Below are 27686 nucleotides of genomic sequence, written 5' to 3'. Positions count from 1 at the left end.
CACTGTATTTTTCCTTCCTGCAAAGTAACGTGAGCAAGTTAGATCTGGGGTTTGTTCCACTGTGGGGAGGGTAATGACAAGTGTTACAGGAACTGGTTACAAACAAGCAGATTCATATGGTTTATTTAGACTACTATCAGTAATTCCTGAACATCTTTCCAGTTGGGATGTATTTTAAATAGGTTGCAAGGATAGGTGGGGGCTGGTTGATCTGGGGTGGGTTCTGAAGAGGGGTTCGCCAAGACCAAGTATGTGAGCTCATGTGTGTGATTTCCTTCTTCCAGTTTGAACAGGAGAATCAGAGACTCGTTGGTGAAATGAATAACCTCTTTGATGAAGTCAGGTACCATTTCCTGTTACTTTTGTTGTGCCTGATAGTCCCACAACCTGGGTGCATTTGTGCAGGATGCCTGGCTGCGGGAATGGCAGTGGTGTGGTAGGGGAGGGATCCAGGAAACCAACCGTGTGGGTTCACACATTGTGCTGTCCCACAGGTGGTTCTGAGTGACACACGAACTGTCCAAACAGCACCGGTTAAATTTGGAAGGTTTACATTGACTCAGTTAAGTTTCAAAAGATGAAGTTTTCCATTTGTACCATGTTGTGCACTGCACATGCAGAGGGAGATGCAGTCACTCACCCCCAGGCAGGGACCTGTCCCAGCGGTCGGGCCATTCGCTCTCTGTGTGCTGTGCAGAAAACCTGAGTGGGTGATGTGGAAATGGATTTTGGATTATTAGTACTAGGCAAGGGGAATTCCACACTTCACAGTAGCACATAAAAAGGCTATGTCAGAATGAACCACTTGCGGTTCACCATAGATTTTGTTATGTTAAATGAAAGATGGACCATAGGTGGAATCCTCATAGTGAAGGCCACTCTTTGGCAATTTCCAGGTGGAGCCTCTCCAGAGTGTCCAGAGGGCTGGTGTGTCCCAGCTATGCGCTGCCATAGTGCCCATCACAGACTGTTGCTGTGGAGCTGCCAGTGAACAAAATGGTGGCCTTCTGAGTAGCCCCATCCCAGGCTGGAGAACCTGCATCTGCAGGAGCAAGCGATGTTAGCACTAGTGTCTAATGGGATGTTTCTGTTCTTTGCCCAGACAAATTGAAGGAAAAGTGGTGGAAATCTCCAGATTACAAGAGATATTCACTGAAAAAGTCTTGCAACAGGTCAGTATAATACTACACCAGTAAATACAGCTGGGGGATTTTACTGGGGGGGGGGGGGTGTTTTGGTCTTGGTGACATGCAAGATGGAAGCTTAAGATTCATTAATCTGTGATGCAGATGTGAAGGAGAAGTGTTCTGATCTTCAAATGCAAAATCAAGACATTTACTGTTGTTACTTACTAGTGTGTACTGTGGATGGAAAATACAACGTATGTGTTAGAATGATCCCTCTCTCCGAGAACTAGTGTCCTGGTAAATGGGTTATAGCATCTCTTCTGGAAATAGTGGCACCTCTTCCAAAAGAGCTGGCAAAAATTAGACAGATTTGGTTGTAGATAACTGGAAGACTTCCTGCTGGTCCGGGTGGTCTCCGTTCAGACTCTTGAAATCACAGGTAAAGAAATTACAGGTTAATTGTCTGCACCTTTGCACCACTGAAACTAAGATGTCCAGATTTTAGAATTCTGCTTGCCACCCAAGTATTTGGAGGTGTGTTTTTCCCCTGACATTCATCACTGTTTCTCATTTTTAACAGGAAACTGACATTGACAATATCCATCAATTAGTTGTGGGTGCAACAGAGAATATCAAAGAAGGCAACGAAGACATACGAGAGGTAGTATCTGGAAGTTGTGTTTTAAACTCATTTCACTTTCATCTTTGTCCAAGTGCTGCTTTTAACAGCACCTGTGAGCTCACCCACAGCACTAAGCAGTGTGTGCTGGGGTGTCAAGGCAGTTTGGGACACCTGTACAGGCTAAGGAGGGCTCGTGGTGGTAGTGCTTGTCTCACTGACCATGACTGAAGGGCTCCACAGGCCAGCAGGAGCTGGAGCATCTACCTGGCCTCACTGAACAGAGTGACATGAGTTTAAGCAGCTGCGGAGTTCAACGAAAAACCAAAAAAGGGTTGGGGGGAATTGCAGACTACGCATAAAGGACAGTGCTGGAATTGCTGAAGCTGGAGTTAAATGCTCAGTGTCAGCAGAAGAGTCATCATGCTGAACCCATTTCCCGTGCTCCTAGCAAGCTAATCTATCCCACTGTCTTACTAATCAGAATGAAACAATGTTTTCTCTCAGGAACTGAGATTTCAGTAAAAACAGACTTCTTGAATTAGGCTGCTGAGTAAATAGCTCAGTTGTTTGGTTTGCTCCTTCCTGAAAACTCATCCTTGACTCACATTCTGTATTATCTACTGCTCAGCTCTCCCGAGATGTGCAGCAATCTGTGGCATGAACTGGAGTTGTCTTTGCCTCATTTTTCACAGCTGTAGGTAGAACTGAGTTTCCTAAACCACACTGAGGAACAATAGAGAAAGGTGACAAATACAAAACTTTGTCACTTACAGTAATGCCTGAACTGCATAAAAAAATCAATTCCATGTGTAAATCTGAAAAATGGAAGTCAGGTTCCTGTATTTGCTGGTCTCAATGTTAGGATGGGGAATCCAAGAGAATACTTGCTCTGAGACTGAAATACGTAACTGGTGCTAACCCAACTCCAGAAATAGTTGTTGGGTTTGGGGGTGTTCTGGGGTTTGGTGTTTCTAGTCAGGCACTGTTCATTAGAATGGTGAAGGCCTGATTACTTCTCACCACAGAAGTTCACTTTTGGAACTTAAACCGCCCTTTATGCGTGTAAATTTTGACATAGTTCTTAATGTTTTGAGTTCCACTTAAAATGACCTACTTTAAGTTTTTGAGAGGAAGTTCAGTGTAACAAATCTGAAGGGGTGCAGCCAACATCACTTACTCAGCTGAAATTGATGGCGAGCTCTGTTCTTTCTCTTGTGGGTGAGAAGAGGGAAGCCACTAAGGGGCATCCTGGGTTGCCACTGCTGAAATGCCACTGTGTGTTTACTGGTGATGGTAACAGAGAACTTTTTCCTCACAGGCCATCAAAAACAATGCTGGATTTCGAGTATGGATTCTATTCTTCCTTGTGATGTGTTCATTTTCCTTGCTTTTCCTGGACTGGTATGATAATTAAAAATACCGCGCTGTCTCCATGCTTTATTTGTAGCACTTTGGACACTGGTTTCAGCAGAATGGGGTACATGGCGCACCTGCCTCTTCTATGAAGTTTTTCATACTGCTATGATGGGAATATCTTCCAGTAAATAAACCTGTGTATATATCCATTAGTACAAACGGAGCTGATAGCATTCATTTTAAATCCCTTTATCGAACATTAAACCACGCTTAATCCTGCAAAGAACACAGATACCTTTGAAGGAGCTGGTAAGAAAGCTGCAAGCAGGAGCACAGCTAAGAGGAGAAAATAAACCGATGATGGTTTTATCATAATCACCCACACATCTGTGATGGTTGGAGTCCAGCTCCCCGAGTGCAGACCAGAGCAAGAGAAAACTGGTACTGTGCAAAAGCATCTACGCTGTCTCAGGCTTTTATTTAATCACACCACTGCAGTACATAGTGATCACTTTGCACATGTTATGACCTCGACTCCCCATCCTCTGAAACTACTTGAGTCAGAGAGCAGGCTGATTTAATAGTAATAATAATGGTAAGAAGTCAACTGAAGAGCTTTACTTCTAGGTGAAAAGAGAGAGTACAACACAAACAGATTCTGCAGTGAAACAGATGTGCTGGGGTGTTGGAACAAAGCCCAAGGAGCCAACATTAAAGCAAAACAATTCAAAGTACTAAAATTGGCAACAGTTTGTTAACCAAGATTAAAAAAAGTTCCAAAACCAACTGTAGATGATAATCAATAAACTCCCTCCTGTTAAACCAGAGGGAAACAAACTGGGTTAGACTTCACAAAGCATAAGCAGTCTCTTTCTCCTCGATTCTAAAGCTGAGCCATTTTCAATGTTTATTGTTATCAGAGAGAGAAATAAGTTGTTTCTCATCAGTATTTACTTGTGCATTAAAGTTTTTATTGTACTGAATTTAAAGGGGGGAGCAGATGTCTCAATAATCACTTTGATGTAGGAGGGTGCTGGGAAACAGAGCTTTCTATCCTGTAAAATCTGAATGGCCTCTGTAAATACGCTGATATGAGATGTATGGTTTGCTATCTCTCTCCTGAAATGTCTGTTTCTAGATGTTGTACGCAACAAGCAGCAGCATCCTTACTCCTTACTCTGCAGAGTGAAAATGTCAAAAGTTACCCATGAATACATTTGATACAGCATCTGCCTATTGCAAAATGCAGACACAGTGTGTTTTCAATTTCTTAACATAAGACTGAAGTTTTTAAATGCAAAGAATTTGGCACATAATTTATTGCTTTTTATGACTTAATAAAAAGCCTTTTACACATCTGCTGTGTAATGCATGTTTCATGTCAAACCTAGAGAATGAAGTAAGAATGGTTATTTTAATTGTACTGGTAAGAAAGGTGGTTGATAAAGCAAATCTACTGGAGAAAAATCAAAGTAGAGCTGACCAGATCTTGAGAAACAGCCCATACTGAGGGTTTTCCCTTCATTTTGATGTGGTTTCTACCAAAAAGGAACTTTTGACATCTCCACTACCCCTTGTCCCATTCACTTGACATGAACAGAAGGGTGACTGGCTTGTCCAGATGCTTCACACACTTATTCTGTCTAACTCTTAAATTAATAAAATGGGGGTTTTTGTAATATATACTTAAGATTTATAATAAAAATGAAAACATGGTTTCACACAAAGAATAGATAAGTCTGTAATTACAATGGAACTTCTGCGTGCATCCACAATACTATGTTCTTCTATGTCTTCTCCCCTACCCATACATCAACAGTTCTACTGCTCACTTTGTTTCACATGTAGCTTTGAAAGATCCACTTGTGGTACCCAGTCTGCTGGTTTCATGTGTGATGCTTTGTGGTTTATAAAGTATCACACTGCACACCATGCATAAACTGAGAGCTCTTTCCAATTCATAAAAAGGGAAAATGTTAATGTAGTAAGAGAAAATTTAGACATGTTACTCCCTCACTTGCATCCAACAAATTACATGGCAGACTACATGTACTGTGCATAGGCTTTCTGCCTCTGAACTATGACCAAAAGATGTAATTTCTCATTAGGACATCTGAACTGCCTATTCTTTTTTTACACTATCCTCAACATCCATCACTAAAACTGTCTGTGTTTTTCCATGACATCTACCTAGTTTGTGTTTCAGTGCACATCCGTACCAAGATGCTAAAGCCACAGTGGAAATGCAGTTAAATCCTGTTGACAGCAATAATAAAACATTGAGCATGCCTTGTTGCGGGGAACTTCATCATCACTTACAAAGAAACAACAGTAGAGAAAAATGTAAGAAAAATGCTACCTGACACTTTCTTTCTCCATACAAGTCATTACATTATGCCCTTGACATCAATGCTGACTCTCATTCTTGCTTGAGCCAAAAGTAAGTATTAGATACAGCTTTGAGCTGAACAAGAGATCACTCTGGTTATGGCTGGGGTGTTTCAGTTTGCAAAATGACAGAGAATAAAAAAGTCATAAGTAAAGGATCAATTCAGAGAACAGAACACATGATTTATCTAAGGTCCAGGCCCCAAAAATACAGTGATGAAATCTGTCAGTATCCAATGAACTGCAAGAACATACCTAACATCGGGGGTTTGTTAACATTGAAAATGGTGTCAAAGCTCTAAAGCGATGCTGATAGGCACCTTGTCTTACGCCCATGAATGTTCTGCAGCAAGTTTTTGGTTGTTTTTTTTTTTGCAAAGCAGTATCAGCAAACAGAAGCAATTGCACCATAAACATGAGTAACCTCTAAATTATCCATAGTTATATTTAATGAAAAGTTCCTTAAAGTCCCTTAGTTACCTTCAAATGACATAGTATTACTAATTAGCAGATCATACTAAGCCGATTTCTCCGCAGCTTCAGTCTCCTGTTCCGATAGTTTCTCTTCTGACAGTACTGTCATCCATGGAGACACCGAGCGTGTGATGGTTTGCTTGGCCAGATTGTAGTGGTTTATGACTGTGTAAAACTTCCCTCGAGCACTGGAGTCTTGTTCAGAGTAGTAGTTTTCCAACCCCGCTGGAATGCATTGATTATTCTGAAAGGAAAATCCATCGCTTAGATTACAGATACAGCCCCATTCACACACTGAACGTGGTTCAGTCAGGTTTGGTTTGTTTCTTCTTTCCCTTTTAGTCTAAGCCAGCATTTACTTTCTGTGAGTCAAGATGCAACATAAAGCAATTAACTACACTGTTTTCCTACTGTGTTCAAAATGTTCTTCCCCACAATCCTTAAACTACTGGTATATTTGCCAGCAAGACCAATCCAGGTTTATGTGCCAGAACCATTAACACACAAGAAATATGCTTGCCTGAAATTATTTTTAAGAGTACTCAATATCCAGTTCCAGCCATATTTTGGAATGGTTTTTCCTCCCCACCTAGTTTCCAAGTGTTTACCCTACAGTTACAGCTGTCTGTATCCTACCCTTGGATTAGCTTCAGGCACTTTTGTATGGTGTTTTCAGTCTGAGGGACAGAAATTAATATAGATATATTGGTGCCAAGGTACAAACAGTTTTATAGCCCAGTAAGAAAGACACACAGGGAAAACACAGTGAGTAGCCAAGCTTATGTGCAAGTGTGTACACACATACAGAATACTTCACTCTTGATTGTCAGAAAGACACAGCCAGCAGCAGGCTTTTAAAAAGCTATCTTTAGCCATGGGACTGCATTATTTAATTTCCCTTAAGAGCACTGAATAGAAACTGCTGGACGCTCAGAGCTTTTGAAAGAGAAATATGTGATTTAGAGAGTAGGATCCAAACTTTGCTGCTGTCTTCAGAACCAAAGGGAGTGCAGTGCATTATTCAGCAGGTATCATCTAGCCCCCATTCAGGGATGATGCAGTAAAAGCCAACACAGTATCTACTTGCACTGAAGGTAAAAAATTACTTGGACATATCCTGTGACCCCCCAGGTCTTGCTGCAGAAGGTGACAGGTCTCTGTAGGTCCTCTGCCACATCTGCCAGTCCAGGCTCCCTGGATGGATAACTGTTCCCAAAACCAATCAAGTGCTGGGGCAGAACCCTGGGCAACTGAATGGACCTTCTATGATGCAAACTAGGAGTAGCTGCAGCTTGAAGAAAAATAAGTTTGTTTCTACTCTCTTTTAAAAAGAAATGGGCTTTTTGGTCTTCCTGCTTCCCACACTGGCTAAAATTTGTAATATCCCAGCACAGCAACTCTGAACTGCTGCTGGTCTCATAGAACTTGGCAAATGGAACTTAATATTGGAGACTGCTGAGGATGAACACACATGCAAAAATGCCACGGGATTTAGGACCAGGTGCTATCCATCTCAATGTGTCCACCTTTATTTTTGGGTTGACTCTTGTCAGAAAACCAAAAGAGCATAAACAAGCACCAGTAGCAACAGTTTCAAATGGTTTAAACCCCACAAAAACTGGGGGTCAGATCTAACAGAGAGTCTTACCTTAATATAAATTCTGAATCCCAAAGATGTTAGTGAAAAAAAGCATCAAAAGGTATGAAAGAAAAAAGGAAGACTTGCCAGAACAAGAGGCCTGCAGGTAGCCCCATGAACCTGCCTGCCCTGAAGAGTACATGTGACTGCTGCAAGCAGAGCTGTTGCTATGGGACTAACAGCCCTCCCACAAGTTACACCTCCTCAGTGCCAACCTGCTTCTGTGACAGAAGCCTTGATGCATGTCAGACTTGCAACAGTGCTCCAAGTTACCATCACATCCACACAGGTTTGGTTTATCTGGTATCATCTATTACGGAAGCATAAGGGCAAATTCTCCCCCAGTGTTTTGCTGGAAGTAGCACTACAGAACAGGCAGGATTTCACCCCAGCTGAGCAGACACTTGTGCCTATTCAGCACTGTTTTAGTCCCTGTGGCCATAACCATTATATATGCCAGCTGCCAGACTGGGACCTAGATTTAAAACCTATAATCCAGAAATATGGAATAGAGTTACTTGAGATGAATGTTCTCCATCTTGCCATCTTCTGGATGTATTATCCATGCTTTATCTGGGAGAGCTGACACTACTTTTGATGTGATAAAATGACTAAGAAGTAGGCAAGCACAGCCATCTTTGTAGTGATTATTTCACCCAGTGATGCGATGCAGTCACAACTGTAAATATTTAAAATTGTAAGTATTTAAAATTAGATCAATCCATTGGCCTAGTGAAATCTGGCCAAGGAAATTCAAGCAAATGTCATTACTGGTGCTGAAGACAAGCCAAGATTGCTGCCAGTCTAAAAGAATGCCACAGCATCTTGTGTTGCTTTTAGAATCGCTTTGCTTTGTAACAGGCAAAATGACTCAGTGTTTTTTTGCGTTCACAAACACACACCTGACCGAAGAGTCTAAAGAAACACACAGCAGTTGCCATCCTGACTGCATTTTTGTTCCTGGGATTCCATGATTCTAGAAAAGACAGGGGAAAGCTCCCTTTTGCTCAGTGCTCCTTGGGTTCTGCTCAAGGACAGCCCCTCTGCTTAGCTCCTAACAAGCCACACAGCACTGGGAGTGACTGAGCAATGGCAACTGGGATCAATGCTCATCCTGCTGCTCGCCTAATACCTTCATCTTACATAGGACATCTCTCCATCCTTTTTGTTTCCATGGTTCCCAGTTAAGAGAAATAGTAAGGAATGCCATGAGGAGAAACTGGAATGCTCCAGAGTGAATTGACAGTCTCTTGTTTCTTTCACAACTCTTCTATTTCAGAAATTAGTTATGGGTTAAAGCCTTTGAGAAAACCCTGGTTGCCAGTCTATGGCTGTGTTATGATGACTCCTTTTGTTCCTTTGACATGAAGGCTCCAGTGGTATTCACTCCTAAATAGTATCTTCTGTCACATTACCTTTGCTGGGTCAGTAATTCTGAACTTAATAGATGATGGTGTTGTCTTAAATGCACTGAAATTACTTTGCTGTACTGTCCATGAGTCTGACAGAACGCAGGTGCCTTGGCAATGAAAGCTAAAGGGTAACAGATGTAGTCTGGGGCACACGGAAGTTCTGCAGAAACTCGTCCAGGATGGAAGTGCACTCAGGTCTTTGAGGCAAATGTAGGCGAGTCACCAAGAGCCAGTGAAAATCACATCAGAGGAGTGATCTACCCAACATAAGTACTAGGGCTGTGTCAGAAAGCTTGAGCAAGCACAGAGTTGAGGCTTGAGCAGTTTGACTTTGCTATACAAAGGAAGGTGAGCAGCTTTCTAAGCACACCTTCAAGTCCTGGATGTGTAGGACAGCAGGAAGGTTGAGAACACTGAAACCTTTGGAACTGCTCCATGTATGAGAGCATCAAGGCAGAGAACAAGTCTGACTCAGAGCTACAGTACCTCAGCCTTCATGCAGAGATTCCCATAGTACCAGGCTTCCTGAGGCAGGGGACACCTCTGCTCTTACCCTGGAAATCACATCAGCATCCAAAGCCTAAGGACATCTAGGACAGAGAATGTTACTGAGCCCACATCAAGCACAAAGCCAGTCCACTGAGACACTGGTCACAAGCTGACGGATATGGTCTTCATGCCTCTTAGGATATCTGTGCCAAGCTCTGACATGACATACTACAGACTCTCCCAGCAAAAAATGCAAAGGCAACAAATACAGATTCATGTCAACACTGGTAGTTTCAGGCCTTGTGTCATTTGCTAATGTGTTTATCCTGTAAAACTCATATTCAAGAGTTACATGACCAAGGATGCTGGGTCTCCTGGCATTATGCCATCAAGCAGCTAGGAATCAGCCTTCAAAACTCAAACACTGGGAAAGTAACAGTAGTGCAGGCCTGTGTATGTGCTGCATGTTAAACACAGAGCATGAGCTATGGGACCTTCTGCCTAACCTCTGTTTCAACACAGGGCCCCCTAAGGAGAGAAACCCAACCACACTTTCACAGTGCAACTGAAATGCAGCTGTTCTCCCCTTAAACATGTTTAACATGAGGAGGAAAAGACAAAAGCCAGAAGGCTGCAACTCAAAGGGAGGGACAACGTGGTATGAAAGGAACCAGAATCAGCAGGCTGTTAACTAGACTTACAGCAGGAATATGTAACTGGCCATTCCTGTCAAGTCAGGATCACATCAAGACAGGCTCAGTAGGAACATACAGTCTGTATTCCAAATTGCTCAAAGAGAAATCTTAGGGAAAAAAAGGGTACAGTCCCATGAGACATGAGCACAGGGAGGGGTTCAGTGCTTGTCTGAGACAACAAAAGAAAACGACAGCAAAACCAAGCATTGGATCTCTTGAGTTACCTCCAGGTATTCTCACCACAGTATCTTCTGCCCTTGAACCAAGGGAAAGCAGTATAACCTAAAACTGACTGCATGGAGCTAAATTAATAGAGCAGGGCATCACTGATTATAATTTTGGACTAGATTCTTGCAAGATATTTATATGCCTGAAGTGACAGAATCAAAAATCCTAAACAGGATCATCAAGGAGTGCTGAGGCAGCCATTCCTTCTTAAGTCCTTCTGAAGACACTAGGTACCCATTTGATTCATTACGTGCCTAAGTATTCTTAACAAATTAGAGGGAAGGATGCCATCATCACTGCTACTTTTCTATCTAATTACAGCCAAGCTCAACCCTGCTGAATTTACAATGGAGAAATCAATGTTACCTCTCTGACTTTGAGCACCAGTCACAGCTGAGGAGCCAGCACTAATATCTTGCACAAATGAAGTGCTCTGCAGCCTCCCTTTCAGACAGAACCAGGGGTTTTCTCTGACAAATGTGTTTTCCCCTTTTTTGGCATCACTTTTGGCCAGTGGCAGTAGGGCTCCAAGGTCACTGTTCTAGAACAAGTTCTTTCTACAGAAATAACCCTGAAGTCAGTCTGCTGCTCCTAATGAGAACATCACTCACTGGGTTTTTGACACATATTCCAGAGTGATTTTTCTTTTCCCCCTCCAAGTTTTATCATTCTCTTCTTTCCTAAAGTACATGAATTTAGACGAACAGCAAAATTAACCCATATGACCTAATAAATGAGGGCTTTGTCCAGACAACTGGAAGTGAAATAGGCTTGAAGGACACTAGTGCTGGGACTTTTGCTGTATTTTCAATGTTAAGAGCATTAGCAAAATAACGTTAGGAAAATTATGCAATAATACAACCTCAATTATAAATTAAGCAGAAAGAAACAGCAGGAAGCACAGTAATCTCAGTAAACAAGCACAAATTTCTAAGCAATACAGCATGACTCGATCAAGGTTATACAGAAAATAACACAGAGAATATTACATGCTCTCCTATTTTTCTACCATGTGAATGCAATTTACCTTGAAAACAAATCCTTCTGGACAGGTATGGTCATACTTGTAAACCTTGTAGACTACCAGAAATACAACACAGGTTAAGAATGCGAGGGCAAAAAGGACCAGCACAGTCACCTGTGAAGGAAAATAAAACATGCTCATGTTAGTAACGCACTGCTAATTGTATTGCTGCTTGTCACTGTCGGCAGCAGAAGCCACCTCTGAGTGCACTTTACAGTAAAACCAAGCAAAGGATTAAAACAGCTGCTTAATTACTGAGGGAGAACAGGGAAGCAGCACCTAAGTGCTTCTACATCCCCCTTCTCTGAGAAGCAAGCAGTTTGTCTGGTCAGAGGCCTATTGCCTCTGTACTGCAAGGTGGGTTTGGCTGCGCTTCTTTTCAGTGCACATGAGGCCAGAAGGACACATGGAGGTAGCTTGAGTCTGCTGCTGTTTGGATGATGCAAGTGTAAGTCTAGTTTATGTCAGCTGATAAGTGTGTTTGTTTTCCCTGTGCCTGTCCCAGAATGGAGTCAGGTGACAGTGCTTTAGTACAGGTGTCATCTGGATAATACAAAGGTGACTGCAGCAGGGCATGGAGAAAGTAATGTCTGCCCTCTCTTGCTAGGAAGAGAGTTTGTTGCACCTGCTACGAACATATAGTTACACCTTAAGTCTGCATGCTTGGCTGCTCAATCCTCCTGAATTTATAGCTTGAAACAGTACTTCTTTGCCACACAGAGACAGTACAGGAGTAGCTCACTGCCAGATCCATACCGGAATATACCATGCTCAATACAGGGCTATCCTCAAGAAGCAATGCTGCACCTCTTTCCACAGTGCTCACAGAGAATTCTGGAATGGCTTGGACTGGAAGGGACCACAAAGTCCACTTAGTTCCAACCCCCCTGCCATAGGCAGGGGCACCTTCCACCATGTCAGGTTGCTCAAAGCCCTGTCCAGCCTGGCCTTGAACACTACTTCACAGAACCATTACAGACTGCATTATGTGGCACTGACTTTCCACCATGTCCATAAGCACCAATCTGGTCTGGAACTTGGGCTACTACAATCAGTGTCATTATCAAGCTAACCCTTCCCAGGAATAAACCTAGAGCAGATGGAAACCAGCAGCCTTTTAGGTGAGACCGGAGACAGAACTACCTCTAGAATGACCTTGCCTCTGACAAGAACAAGATTTTGACCTACCAGTTACACTGCAAAGCTCCTAATTCAGCTCAGATGTGAGCTGAGCAAATAGCATTCTTTACCTGGGAGAGTGTCCAGAAGTGTGGTTTTATTAACCTAAAGCCCTACTGACAGACAAATGAGTGGCTCAAGGAGATCACACAGTAAGAGTGGTTGAGCTTTTTGGGGTTTTGGCAAGTTAGAAAGAAGCCAGCGTGTTCTACAGCATAAGAAACAGCAATAAACAGAAACAAGCAAGATTATGTGATTAATTAATTAAAGTATAATATAATCTAAATTTTAAAGGAAGACAAGACAGTTGTATACATCTTCTAGAAAGAGAATTTAGGCACATGAGGGTCAACTATGAAAACAAGAATAACCTGGTATTTGAGAAAGCAGCAACAACAAGAAAAACTTGTAGCTTTGCCTCTTGGTAAAAACCACCACCATACACTGCCTTTATGATAAACCCCAGAACTAACAGGATCTGCAGCACTGCAAACTGTGTGTGTTAGTGACACTGAAGAACCAAGATGAAGTTTTAGGACTTGTCATGCTGGGCAGTGAACCTCATCATGGGCAGACAACAGCGAGTGCTGCACTTCCTGGCTGAAACAAGGCTGGGGAGTTTCATGTGCTGCTGAAGCCAAGGACTTTGTAAGGATTTTTGACAGAAAATAAGCACAAAAGGAGGGCTGGAAGAGAAGCAGGGAGAACTACAAGTCAGAAAGTAATTTAGCAGAAGCAACTTAGATATTAATGTAACAATGCCCATTGAAACAAGACAAGGAGCAAAGGACCTTTCTGGTTAACAGCATCATCTTCAGTTTCTCTGAACAGTCACTGGGTTACAAAAGCCTCACACTGACATCAATCTTCAAACCTAATTAGTGTTTCCCCAAGTTTGTTACTTCATTGCATACACAAAGGTTAACACAGATCACACTGTCTTGCCAACTTTCTATTTTCTGCTGACATGTTCCTTGTCTCAGTATGTCCAAGAGCTCCAGAATCCAAGCGATAAAGCACATTTTCCTTTCTGGTCACTCTCTGTGGCCCAGTTTAATAATGAACAACATACCCTCCACCTCCCCCCAGTTCCTACCCAAGCTATGCCCTAGCTCAGCCCTTCTCATGTGTTTTTAGTCAGGCGTCTCCCTTTTCTATTCCATGGTTGGTTGGAGCCTCTTCCTATGTTTCCTCAGCTATTCCACCCACCCGCCTGTACAAGGCCCTTCACACACCAGCTTGGTCCAAACCTGGCATCCCACCTTCCACCATTTTCCCTTCCCTACAACTGTAACTAGCCTTATTCTCTTCCCTCCCCCCAGAATTTTCCTTGCACTCCAGGCTCTAGGAAAACTCACCCCTAAACCTGCAGTTCCCACTTGGGGCTCCTTGTCCCACCTCCCTACCGCCTTGCTGCTGTCCCTAAGTCCTGCTATACTGTATGCGGGGCCCCAGTACAGGTTCACAGCTCTGCCGGCCTGTGGAGTCATGGGCCCAAGGCCACCTTTCCCCACGAAGCAGCGTGGGAAGATGAGGAAGCAGAAAGGAACCAGAGGTTCCTCACCCAGTCACTCTACAACACACACAGTGCAGTCCAAGTTGCAAGTTTTGGGTCGTTCACTTCAACTGACTCAAGTGTGTGTGTGTTATACTGTTCCTTTTGCTCTGACAGTCACTGCTCTTTCCCTTGGAGAAGAAATGGAAAAGGGACTAGAAACTGGGGAGAGAAAAGATAAAATCCAGATGGGATTATTGCTGAGGCTTCCCATGCCATACAAGATATATTCCACACAGCCACTGACAAAGGCTGCTCTCTCTAGAAGCACAGGCCTGCGACATGGGACACAGACACCAAGCAGAACAATTGCTATTTTACAGATGAATTCAGCTCACATCTGCCTCCTCCTATTAGTGAACAGTTTAGAATACTTTGAAAAATATTCTTGTATCTCAAAGTATTTTAACATATTCCCTGGCTATCCTACAAGCTAGGAACAGTAGATTTATACCATTAGTTCCCAGTTGTAACCATTCTGACATACAGACAAGGCCTCAGGAATATACTATAAAGACAATAAGCTCATTTATAGTTGAGACCAACTATTAAACAACAGAAAAAGACCTGTATTTCCACAATCACTGCAGGACCACTATCTCCAAAGCTCTGAAACTGCTTTGGAAAGTAATGATGCTTTTTGATAGAGGTCAAAAGCCAACTGTTGTGCAGACTGCTGGAGCCTGGCAAGTTGCAGAGCTACAACCTCAGGGCTGATTTGCTGAGACATGGAGCATTTATCTGTTTCACGGATGTACATGGAGCTGTGAGTTCTCACTGCTCACACAAGTCACATCCAGCATGGTTCCTCCATTGCCACACAGTAAACCACTGGAAAGCACTCTCAGGGCTCCTAGTTTGTAGTTTTCATGGGTCTCTCCTGCTTACTCTATTTCTTAAAGTTATTCACTTTGGAATTAACATATACATTAAAAAAATATTAAATTTGGTATTAACGTGTAAATTGTTATTCTCATTATCTCCAATAATTTGCAATCACACTCAATTTGCAAATCCCTAATCAAGTAAGCTCTTGTATCCTTCCTATTAGAAGAAAAGCTCCTTTCTCTTACCATCCATCCTTCAGGATACAAGTAACATCCATCTAAGCAAAGGACAGTCACATGTGCAAATGGCAAAGATGGAAAGAAATCCATCACTGGATTCCAAGGTGATTGCTACCACCTGTTAACCCAGTACACTTCTCCCTTATGAGCTGAAAATCCTTCTCTTCCTTTTAATAGCCATTTTCCTTTACTCTCATAATAACTCACCACTGATGGTCCACAACTGTCAGATTCTCAGGTTCACTTCTAACCTTGAGACAATCAGCTCCTCTCCCCCGACAGTAACACAGTGCAACCCTAGCTTACCACCTCACCTTCTGAGCCCTCTCCTCCCTCCCAGATGCCTTCAAAAAATAAAAGCATGGGAAGTGGGAAGCTGCTGTTTAGACCACAAGCTCTACCAAAGCTGTCATTCTGTTGTTTTCTTCCACAGCAGCTTTGTACACTCGCTATGAAATAAAGTTATTCTCCTCTTCATACCAAGGCACTAGCAGCAATCTGACCTCTTCCTTTGCTCAAGGCAGGAGAGGATGCACTGCATGTGCAAGCACCACTCCCTCCCTTCTGGAAAGAATCTGGAATCTCTTCTCTTTGTGGTAGCCAGCTGGCATAAGTGCAGAGCCTCACACAGTGGAAGCAGAAGGCTTCTGAATTACTATGATCATTCACTGCCATGTACATCCCGCCAACTCCAAGGTGACTGTCACATCACATGAGTGATGGGTTTTAAAATGCTTTTCATAAAATAACTACAAGACAGTACAAACAATTCTTCCTTTGAACTAGGAACTTGAAGTGTGGTTTTGTTTTCATCTTGAGAGTGTCCTTTAAGGGTGGTTTTAAGGGGTCTGGCAGCAAAACTAAGTGAACAGAAAAGACGACAAGGTATTATGTATGTGGCAGATTAATAGATTGTAAGTGAAGAGCAGAAGGACAATGTCTAGCCAGAAGCCATTACAGTAATCGAAATGAGAGATGACTAATGAATGAAGTGCACCCATAGCAAAAAAGCTGTCTTCCGTCTCTGTAAGCATTTTGCTGAACAAATTAAACTCACCAGATCTGACAACTCACTAACATGTAAACAGCTTGTGAGAGGCCTTGCCGTCAGGATCTGCTACGTCTTCCCAATCAGTCCATCCTACTTCGCTACAGCTGCAAAACACTGCATGCTGCATTTTCTCTGCCTGGCTGCTGCAGTCTCCTCCTTCCTCACTTTGCTATAACGTTTCTTGTACTGCCTTTTAAATCAAGCTGGAATATTACACCAAAATTCATCAACTGCACCAACCGTGCCTGCTTCTATTCACATTCCTTCCTGGCTCCGGTCCCTTTCTGAGCAGATTACAAATCATGTTTCAAAGCATGCACAAGTCTGCTCCTTTTGCTCTTCTTAGCTCTATCTCTTTCAATTTTTCCTGTATCCCACTAAAGCCTGGGTGCAATCAATTTTTCCTCTGCCTTTGCCTCCACCTTTTGCATCATGCCTCTTCCTCTTGACCAACATCCCCACTAACACACTCTTACTGTGCTGCTTTGCACTGCCTTCCTTCATGCTTTTCCTTCTGTCATGTACCTTTCTGCACACAAACCCAACTATGAGCATTCCTGCTATTACAAGAAGTGGAACTAAAGTGGAACTAACAAGACATGCAGTAATTTTTGCTGCTCAATCACTGGCACTTGGTCACATCTCATCTTACTCCACATTTATGCATTATCTATTTCAATAGCAGCCTCTTGGGAACACAACTTTCATTTCCGATTTGCCTGTGAAGTACTAGGCACAGACTTGGTGCTAGCACTAAACAAAAAGGGTGAAGACGTAAATTTATAGAGCACCTTTCATACGAAGTGATCTACAACCAATTTATGCTCTGCTCACCAGTGAAATGCAAAGCCCACCGGGATGAAATACAGCAACTCTGTACAACCATTTAGGCCAGGAAATTAAGATTATTGCCATCCAATTTAAACTACAAGAGAATTTTGGGCAGGCAGACTGTAATTACAATAGACTGTGTCTGGCTACAGCCCACAGACTGAAATTCATAAAACACAACACTGACTTCCCTGCAAATGGCTGTGACCTCCATTTCACCTCTCTCCACTGAAATCCTGCATCTCCAGCTGCACAATGCCCTCTACCAGCATGTTGGAGAACACTGAAAACAGCTCTTCACTTCTAATATTCCTGCTTTTCCAAAATGGTATCGTTTGTTATTACCTGTCCCTAGAAGCCTACATGAAAAACGTCTGAAACAACGCACTTAAGCATTAAGAATTGTTCAACTTGAAGTAAATGGCAACATGAAAGGAAAAAAAAAAAAAAAAGGAACATTCGTATCTATGCATGCAACATTTGACTCATTTACTTATGAAGCAACCCAAATTATACAGAACAACTTGGTACAACTTCCCATACTTTATTGTCTCAGGAGCATATATACACATACAAGATGACCAGTGCCTCAAAAGACAACCAGGTGCCTCATTTCAGAAGAGCATTTCTAACATGATGTCATGTTTAGCTATGTGACTGATATCTACCTATTAAACTCAACTTTCTTCACCAGAAAACTCACATCAAACCTTTGTGGTCAAAGAGGACGATAGTTCTGGGGTAAAGTGTACAGAAAAACTAGAAGAAATTAAAAGACTGTCCTTCTCAAACACAAAAGACAAAGATGAAGAGGGAACTGGCTTGGATGCTCACCTGGAGATGACTGGGAGAAAGGAAGATAGATACATGAAGGAAAATAACTGCAATGAAACTACAGACCCAGTGCTTATTAACAGTGACAGTACAAGACAACAGAACCAGCCTGCAGGGAAGCCGATTAATGAAACCCAAGGGAGATACTGTTAGACAAAAGCAGGTTAACAAGGCAGTGGCCTTGAGATCTTGCACCATGGGTTAACACAAACAGGTAGCAAGACAGTGGCCTTGAGGGTCCAGCACTGTGGCTCAACACTGAATATTTCCTTCATTTTCCACCACATGGCACCATATATTAGTTTCTTAACTACAGAGATTTGAAGAAGCAGTTCAAGAAACCCTGTGGCCCTGAGATGAGAACTTTGATACCTTCCCAAACAAACAAAGAGGGTATCACTGAGGCCAGCAGAAAGGCTGGAAAAGGTTACTTCAGGAGAGGAAAGGCTATAGAAGTGTTACAGATGGAGAGGCCCAAAACATCATCTTTGTCACCAGCCACACTGGTTCTACTCCAAGAAAAGGATTTCTAATGGATACAGTAGCAGAGGACACCTGACTTGGAGCAGGGGAGCTGCTGTTAGGCATTCACTCCAATCTTCTGGCTCTGACTGCAACAAAAATTCCTTTTAGCCAAAAATTTAGTATGAGGATAGTCAATGTCACATCAGGGACCTGTCTAACAGGTAAAGAAATGGAAAAACCACAGTTGCCATGCAGCGCCTTTACTTACATCAACTGATTTAAAACAGCAGTTACATTGAAAGAAGAATCTCCTTTATTTTTCTTGCTTGAAGTAATAACAGAAAGATTCAAACCCTGCCAAATGCTTATGCTTGTGAGTAACCTTAATCCTCCGAGTAGTGCTACTGAACAAAACAGAACTACTCATAGCAGTAAGTACCTGTCACTCTTCCAGCACTAAGTGACAGACACAGAACATACTTAAGGATGTGATATCCTGCACAAAAATCAGCTGACATCTCCTGCACCTAACAGACTTTTTTCAGTAGGAACAAAGAGCTATTCAACACACAGAGTATCACACAGAAACAAACATTATTTTTGCAGCAATAAGTTATTATTAGTTATATTGGTATTACTAAGAACAGGTTAAAAAGTCAGAAATATTTTTTAAAGGATGCCACTTTTAAGACAGGTCAAAAATTAAGTATTTAAATATACATTGCATACAGTTTCCAGTCTGAAAAACAGCAGGTAAAACTTCAAGAACTGATCTAAAAAGGAAGTCTTGATGCCTCTTCCATAACCTCATACAGATATTTCAACAACTGCTTGCTACTTGACAATACATGGCTTGCACCATATGGTCTTACCACAGAAATAAGCTTGAGGCTTTGGCTCTGCAGTTAGATGTATGTAGAGACGTCAAGGATAAAATCTGAAGAACTCAACTGCCTTTGAACAGAACCAAATGGCTGAAGACATACCGCAGCTTGGACTTATTTAAGGACTTGAAATCTATTGGGAAACTTAAGTATGTGCTTTCAAAATATCTCTGTATGTTCCTTATTCAGGTTTCCCCCAAAGACAGAAAAAAAATCTCCTGCTTTGATACAACAAACATTTTTTAAATTGGTGTGTTTGTGCACAACTGTCAATTGTAGCCCAATTCAGTGGGTGCCAAAACAGACATCCCACTGCAAAATTCAACTGGAGTTTGTAAAAATGCTGCTCTGACAATGGCGGGGCAAAGGTTTGGCCTTGCATAACTGATATCGTTAATTTTGCCTGCAATAACTTCCTCCTATGTCCTGATTCACAAGGCTCCTTTGAAATGACATTTCCAGTCTTGCTGTATTAATCTGTACAGTGGACAATCTACAGGAGAGAAAAACCTGCTTCATTCAAAGTTCATTCAAAGATGTGAAGGACCAGCTCCCCGCATTAGCTTACACTGTTCAAGGAACACAAGCAAGACTTCTCTTTCTCAATGAAAAATAACCTCCAGTGAAAAAAATCACCTCTTTCTTGGTGTGGTTAGTGCCATAAAACTAAATGAAGACAATAGGGTTCTCAGAATCAGAAAGTCTTCATATTCTTCTGACAGATTCTGATTTGAATTCAGAATGTGGCTTAAAACAGGAAAATTATGCTTGCAGTTGTCTTTGTAAACATTCTCAGTTCTGTTGTAATAACTGTGATAATGTGGAGAATGCAGAAAATAGGTTTTGTAATTTCTTATTCACACAACTGCTGAAACACTAAATGATCTACACGACACATGCACATGCTGGAGCTGCTGCTTTTGTTAGAATGTGTAATTTCTCAAGAAGAACAGCTTTAGATGATCTGCACTGCTGAATCCCAAAAATGCAATCTGCTTTGTCCTTATTTAAGAAGCACACATCTTAGAACACATATGTGAATTATTTGTAAATAGGACTGACTCTTTTATTTTTAGCATAACATTCAGGCTGGGTCTTGTGGCAAGCTTAGGCATTGGTGTTGTACAATATTCAAGTCACTGAAACAGCATCTGAAGCTTTTTTCATGAACACAAGCCAAAGTCAATATCCCATCAGTTAAATAATGCATCTCATAATTATAGCAAATATTTAATTTTCAAACAAATATCCTTTTGCTCTCTCAGAATCAACAGCAGTAGTTAACATGATGGTTCACAATTAATAAGGACCCAGGAGAAAAACCTCACACAATCAGTACTTTTCATCTACATATTTATGAAATTTCATCAATTATTCATGTAATATTTACTACTGGGAGTGGTGAATACGACAATCATCCCTGCTGGAGAAGCAGTCAGTTCTGTTGAAAATGTTGCAAGCAGCATAATTCAATTCTAATTCTGTTACATAGAGATTAAGGGACATCTTTAGGACCTGGATGTTCTGCATGAAACTATTGTTTTCAATTAACTGAAAGAGTTTTCCTAACTGATCAACCCCCACACTCTTCTTTAGCATCCCAGACTTACAGCCACAGTGTGAATCACCCTGCAATTCCCAACAGATACCAAATCTTACTGAAACCTCTCTCTGATGCAGTAGTTACCTAGCAGCAAAACCTAGCAACCCTGTAGTATGAGATTAATCCCAGAGTGATCATCCTAAAAGAGTATCTAAAACCTATTTTATTTAAGTATGCCATCCAAAGGTATATAAAAATGCAACACAAAAATGCTCAGGCTTCTAACTGTTCAGCTATTCAAATTAGGAAAGACTATCCAACAGCACGACAAGCTATTTATTGTTCAGTAAGGTCTCATTTGCTCAGCTCTCCCAACAAAAATGGAAAGAGCCCAGATTATAAAGGGATGTGCAAAAAATTTAGATGAAATCAAGATGTTCAGAACCCTTCCTTATCTACAATGTAACAATGAAATCCCTTAGTCGCTACAGCTAGTAGGTAAGTGCAGAATTCCTCAGGTATAGATTCTGCTCAGCTGCTTGGAACTGAAGTCTTAGCAGCATACTCAAACTAAATACTCTCTCTTCCCTTTTCTTTTCTTTTTTTTTTTTTTTTTTTTTACAATGTAGTAAGCATTTTCAGATCACCATAGTGTGACCAGGACACACACAAAAAGACAGCCAGGCATAAGTTCTCTTTGTTCTCAGCTGTCCATCTGCATCTTACCCAACAATACAGTGTGCACAACCCTCCCCTGAGAGGAAGGGGATTATTCTCAAGGACTGGTGCCAAGGAGGAGAGTGTCAGTCAGAAGGCAGCATTTTCCCTGAGGGATAGGATGTCCTTGCTCCACACCAGGGAACAGAAAAACTGGAACTAGGTTTCTTAGTATATTTCTGCCACACCCCATATCTCTTATTAGCTATTTGGCATGGTTCCCCACCCAGCTTACTGAGAACCTACAGGCTTCATTGTGTGGCTGAAGACTCCACCTGGTGACCTGCACTTAAAAACATTTGTCCCGGCAGCACTCTGCAAAGTGCCTTTGCAAACAGCCTAAAGTGTCTAATCCCTCCTTGAACCTTGGCTTTCTTCATTCAGCATGATCCACAGAGCTGCGTGTACACTTCTGAAGGTAGGCTTGGGCCTGGGCAGCTTTTAGAACCACAGGTCAGGCACAACAGAACTACAGTTTCTGGGTAGGCACTACAACTCCTATCACGCAAACTGAGGTTAGAAGTGTGCAATATAAAGAAAATCCACATCCTTACTGAAACTGTATTTTTCTCTTACAGTAAATATTAGGTTTTCCCCAATGTATTTGTACCTATGCACTGACCAGTGTCACTGCTTACCATTTAAAAACGCTTTGGCAACCCTGGGTAATATTCCAAATGAACAGCCCTGAAAAGCTGTAGTCTTCCTTTGTTAAGACAGTAAGTAGGAAAGCATGAGCTGAAGTGCCAACTTCCCTGCTTTGCAACAAAACCTATCCTACAGTGAGAAGGGGAAACGGTAACTCAGTCCTTGCACCAGTTAAGCTCTTGGCTTTCCTGTAGTAGTACTAAAGGAAGTAATAGGGGTGTGGACACTAAAGAGTAAATCTGAGTCAGACTCTTGCTGAACTGCTGTCTGCCAGTAACAGTCATCACCAAGCTGTGAGATACAACGGGACCAAGAAAACTGATCGCAAAGAACTCTGGTATACATTCTTGAACTGCCAAGTCATACATTTAACTATAAAAATATACATAATGGACTGTGACAGTGCTTTTAAGAGAATGGTTTGGCCACAGTGAAATATAAGAAGCCAAAAGGAAAACAAATACTCTTGTGGTTCTTGTCCTTCAATACTAACAGGAGCTTTATCCATTCCATGAGAGCTACCTGCATGCAGCCCACATACACCCTGGCCAGCCACATTCCAAAACCGACACACCGACACAAGTGCCTTCTGAATTAATGTGCCTGTGAGGGATCGCAAGCAATAATGCTGCAAGATTTGCTCTGCTTCTAATTGCTAAATACTGATCTATTACAGCATTTATCTTCCTCATGTCCTGCTGTACCCACAACAGCCACTCTGTCAGTTCTAGACACTTTTGACACAATCAGCAACTGATTTTAAGCACTTCTCTGAACACAACCAAGTCATTAACATCTTCATATAGCATTACTTACCTTAAATCTTTCTGAAACCCCTTCAGTGATGCTGATTGTGAATTCAGCTATTTTAGGAGTACGGAACTTGCCCTTCTTGCGATCAGGTTCATATTCTGTTTTTGTTTTGACCACAACCTTTAAAAAAAAAATGAAAGAAATCAAAAAGCTGTCACCTGAAACACAGAATCATAGAATGGTTTGGCTGGAAAGGACCTCAAGATAACCTAGTTCCAACCCCCCTGCCACGGACAGGGACACCTACCAGTAGACCAGGCTGCTCAAAGCCCCATCCCACCTGACCTTTAACTGGACGTACAAATCTTACTGATTCATTAACTCTTCTTTTACCTGCTTACAAGCACATCTAGCACAATACTTTTTTTCCCCTTACTTGTGTTTGGCAGCTGAAGGTTGTTAGTTATTTTTCCCAATTATCCATCAAAGTGGCTCTGATGAACCTACAGAAGACTTGTTATGCAACAGTTGCACAAACATTCAATTCTCTCAGCTGTAGTGGTACTGTGCTGCTACACTAGGCAAGCATCTACTTATTTCAAATCCAAATCATGAAACTTCCCACTTTACATGGTTTGAAAACAGCTACCTCCATTTGCTTCAGGAGATCCCACTAATGGAATTTCAAACTGGAGACTAACAGGACGAGACAGTTATTGAGGAGTGCCCATAGAAATCCAGCAGATGATGTCACCAACAGTCATGTTCTTTGAAAGCACTAGTTGCTATTCACTATGTACTAGACTATAGGTCTTGGCACTCTTATTTTTAACATCTAACTTTGGAACTGCCAGCTGTAAGCAGCAAGATGCCCACAAATCCTTGTGTTAATGAGATTTCTTGAATAATCCAAGGCTCTTCAACATCAGTTTATTCCTTGCGATGAGCTACTGCCCCGAGCTACACCATTTAGCACCTTACCTGTATTCCTAAAATACTCAGTACATCACTCACAGCTCTAGTGCTCTCCCAGGCATTCTAATTGAACAAAATTCTCACATACCTAACCTATTTGCCTCATTTTTGCCTTCTGCAGTTTTTCAGAATCTTTTTCAAAGTACCTCTCCCAAGACAGGGTGCAGTTTATTGAACTAACAGTGCTAGTAAGATCTGCTCAGTTTTCTCTGTTTCAAGTTAAAAATACATAGACTCTTAGATTTTCAGAACCAGATTCTATCTATAGCACTACCCATGGTCTCAATAGCAACTACATTATTCTGAAGTTAAGATTGTGACACTTACAGACAGCAGGCAGTGATATTAAAGTTTTGGGTTACCTGAAATGGCATCTAGAATGTATAACTGTACTTGGACTCAGTACCACACAGCTTACCAGACACACAGTATTACACATATATGTACAGGACAAAGGTTTAGAACTACTTTACCTATTTTCAGCTATAATTAATAAGATAATAATTGCTATTTAATTTTACAACTGCCAAACAGCATCATGGAAGTAAACTGTAGATTTCTGGAATGCTTTTTAACATTTTACTTCCCCCTTTATGTTGCATAACCTCAGGCAACTCAAGTCACCCTCAGCTGACACTGAACATAAAGTTCTATCTATGTGGTTATGTAATGTCTTCTTTTGTTTAATATACCTAATATGCATCTGGATCAGTTCATCCCTTTAATTTAGAAGCTGTCAAAATCATGAAATTCTTAGCACTGTAGTCACTGCTGTTCAAGAAGTTATGCTTCACTGCCATACTGGAGCCTTCTTGTAGGTGAAAAATAAGCATATATATATGATGTACTCCTATTCATTATACATTAATAGCTTTGTACTTCAGAATTTGATCTGTGTGTTAATCCTGACTTAATACTGTTTCTTTTTTTTCCTCACATCAGTTGCTGTACTACTGCCTTTGGGTCTGTAGCAACCAGTAAAGTCACACTGACCTCGCCAACCAGTTACAGACAGTAGGGCAAATAAATATAATGGTTTTATTGTTTTCCCTGTATGTTTGTGAAAGGAACGAAAGCTAACATACAGACAGACAGTGGAAAGAGTAGAAGAGCCACCCAGATATTCCTTTATTTAAGCTTCTAACCTAGCTGTAAATTTGCTTTCATTCCAGACAAATGGCATGAAGGAGGGAGGAGTTCTGCCCCATTTTAGTAAGAGCAATCAGGCTGGCAGAGAACCTCCTGGGCTCACTAAAGAGGCTCTGCTCAGGTTAAACCTATTACCACACAGATCCCCAGTTCAGACTCCTGCTTAGCAGTGCAGTAACATAACAAATTCCTTTGGACCTTGGTCCTTGGTAATCGGTTATATCCAGTCACCAGTTGGCAGGCGTATTAGACACAGTAAGGCTTAACTTGTTTTAGAGCCTTAGGGTGCAATTTTGTCCTCAGTTACAAGATTTACACCCATGTAACCAAGGGCAGAAAATGGACCCTCAGGCTCTCTAACAGCTGTTATGGCTTATTGCATTTATGCCTGCCAACTGGTCACCACACACGACACAGAATGGTGTTGATAGCAATTAAAATGGAGGTAACAAATTTATCTGTGTTGCCTACAGACGACACTCTCGAGACAAATTTCACAAGGTAAAATTCTTTACTTCAGTATAAGATTATGTGATTTTTTTCTGAGCTATGAGGAAGGTACAGGTATCAGTTTATCTAGAAATAGAACTTAGCTCATGGAAGACACGATGCCAAAAATAAAAATCAGCATAAAGGTATTATAATTTCCCAGTTAAATTTTCTAGTTTTCAAAGGCAACAAAGCATTTTTTTTTGCCAGATGCATAAGTGAGAAATGTTCAAATAAGTATCCTACTAAAACAGGATACTGAAAAATAGGATACTGGAATATTTGAAAAGTTATCCTGCTACTGTATGCCTTTCCTGTACTAACGCTTGCTGAATTCTTATTGTGAGAATAAATGTATTTACATCACCTTCCTAAATCCTTAGTAATCAAACCACGTAATGAGGTACGCAGGATGCACACTTCCTTTCCAACCTGTAAGCAGCACCTTGGACTGTCCCCTTCCAGCTATGTAACATCTAAATCACTTATTTGGAGGATTTTGAACCAGATCAGTCACCAAGGAGAAAATTCAATGGCCTGTTCTCATCTCATTATTTCAGCTTGTCAGGGTCTAGCATTAATTTCCTACTGAAGCACGGAGGGATCGTGGAAGTTCTTTCTCCCTGTGTAAGGAGAAAGGGAGTTCTTTCTCCCTGTGTGTTCTTACTGTGGTAAGTCTGCCCATGCACATCTCGCAGAGAAATAAAGCGGTGCTTCATCCCCCCCATTAGGGGGGCATTTTCTGGACAGAAAATTCGTATCATCCACAAAGAATACACAGTACCTTACAGACACACACACGCAAAAATACAGAATAGAAAGGGCTATGATGATACAGCATAGAGAAGCTTGCATTTTTATGTTTACATATTTTATACAGCAGCACTGAAATCTGCAGGTGCTTCTTGCTAATACTTCCCACTATTTCTTAATGCAAATCGCTACTACTGGATTTTCATTAGCTTAACTGTTAATCCTTTTCCCCAGAGGGAACTAGCATGCCTTAAAACACCCCGCATTCCTTGACATTTCTAAGCTGCTCCTTATACGTAACCTATTCTTTTGTTGCTCGCCTGAGATTTGGGTGTGATTCTCCAGGGTGGAAACTAATGCCTACTGTACCTTATCAGGAGGCGGGAACTGGAGCTGATTGACATCCAGGGGTGTGATCAGGGGGATGGTGTCAAATCCATCCTCCAAAAGGGGTTGCTTTGTGCTCTTCTCGCTGAAATTATTCCCCAGTTTCACCATTCTTCCAGGCTAGAGGGATTTTCTGCTGACACACACGCACAAAACCGCAAAATGTCAGGAAGTCGGGATGCGCCAGACCTCTCCACAGCCCTCAGGGAAATGGCTTATGGAAAAAATGTAATAAATATTAAATACTAAACAGCGTTGGTCGTTGTGACTCGGTTACATCTTGGCGTTTTGGGAAGTACGACGGCCAGCGCTTTTGTTGTCGCAGTTAACACACAAACCCCAAAGCACCCCAAAACGCCCGACACGTTAGCCTGATCCCAGCGCCGCCTCGCCGCCCGGCCCCGGTGCGGCATCGCCCCTCAGCCCGCGGGATCGGGGGGCTCCGGCTCTGGCCCCGGGCCCAGGCACATCGCTGCATCCCCCGCCCAGCCCGGCTCCCCTCACCGCCTGCCCGTACCCGCAGGGCGCCCGCCGCGCCCTGCCCCGCTCCCTGACCGCCCCTCACAGGGGTAACGGCCACCCGTGGCTCCCGGCCCTTGGCAGAGGTGTGGGGCCGCGGCCCCGCCACTCACCGCCGCAGCTCCCGGCCCTTCCTCGGGGGCTGCGAGGCGTCGTTCCGTTGCGCCGCGGCCCGCGCAGCAATGGCGGAACGGGGGTCGGGGCGGCAGCTGTCCCTCCGCGGGGTGGCTCTGGGCGGCCGCAGCGCCGGGGCCGTGACGCAGCCGCCGCCTGGCTGAGGGCAGCTCTGAGGCAGCAGCACAAAGGGGATCGGCGGGGATGAGGCGGGCGACTCCCCACAGCCGGCTACTGGCGCAGCGGCGGCAGGTGGAGTAGGAGGAGGCGGCGGCGGGGGGACAGGACGCGACGCGCCGCCCTCCGCGCCCCTCCCCTG

General features: G+C 42.4%; 2 protein-coding genes across 2 annotated transcripts in view; one reads left to right on the top strand and one right to left on the bottom strand.

Moving 5' to 3' along the window:
- Positions 1-4835, top strand: part of STX18 (syntaxin 18) — a 63983-nt gene extending 59148 nt beyond the window's left edge. Inside the window, exons 8-11 of the mRNA XM_065659478.1 lie at positions 285-343; positions 1103-1172; positions 1708-1788; positions 3068-4835. Of these exons, the coding sequence (XP_065515550.1) occupies positions 285-343; positions 1103-1172; positions 1708-1788; positions 3068-3163 (306 nt within the window). The 3' untranslated portion in view covers positions 3164-4835. The remainder of the gene's footprint in view (positions 1-284; positions 344-1102; positions 1173-1707; positions 1789-3067) is intronic.
- NSG1 (neuronal vesicle trafficking associated 1) lies at positions 97-27686 on the bottom strand. The gene is made up of 6 exons (XM_065659492.1): positions 27367-27686; positions 26717-26867; positions 23045-23161; positions 11458-11568; positions 2927-6211; positions 97-1553 (listed from the first exon to the last, which is right to left on the bottom strand). Exons 2-5 carry the CDS (start codon positions 26843-26845, stop codon positions 6011-6013), a joined length of 558 nt encoding a protein of 185 aa, XP_065515564.1. The 5' UTR covers positions 26846-26867; positions 27367-27686; the 3' UTR covers positions 97-1553; positions 2927-6010.

The sequence above is a fragment of the Lathamus discolor genome, chromosome 1, assembly GCF_037157495.1.
Source record: "Lathamus discolor isolate bLatDis1 chromosome 1, bLatDis1.hap1, whole genome shotgun sequence".
Classification (NCBI taxonomy): domain Eukaryota; kingdom Metazoa; phylum Chordata; class Aves; order Psittaciformes; family Psittacidae; genus Lathamus; species Lathamus discolor.
This window is presented reverse-complemented; position numbering and strand designations above follow the sequence as displayed.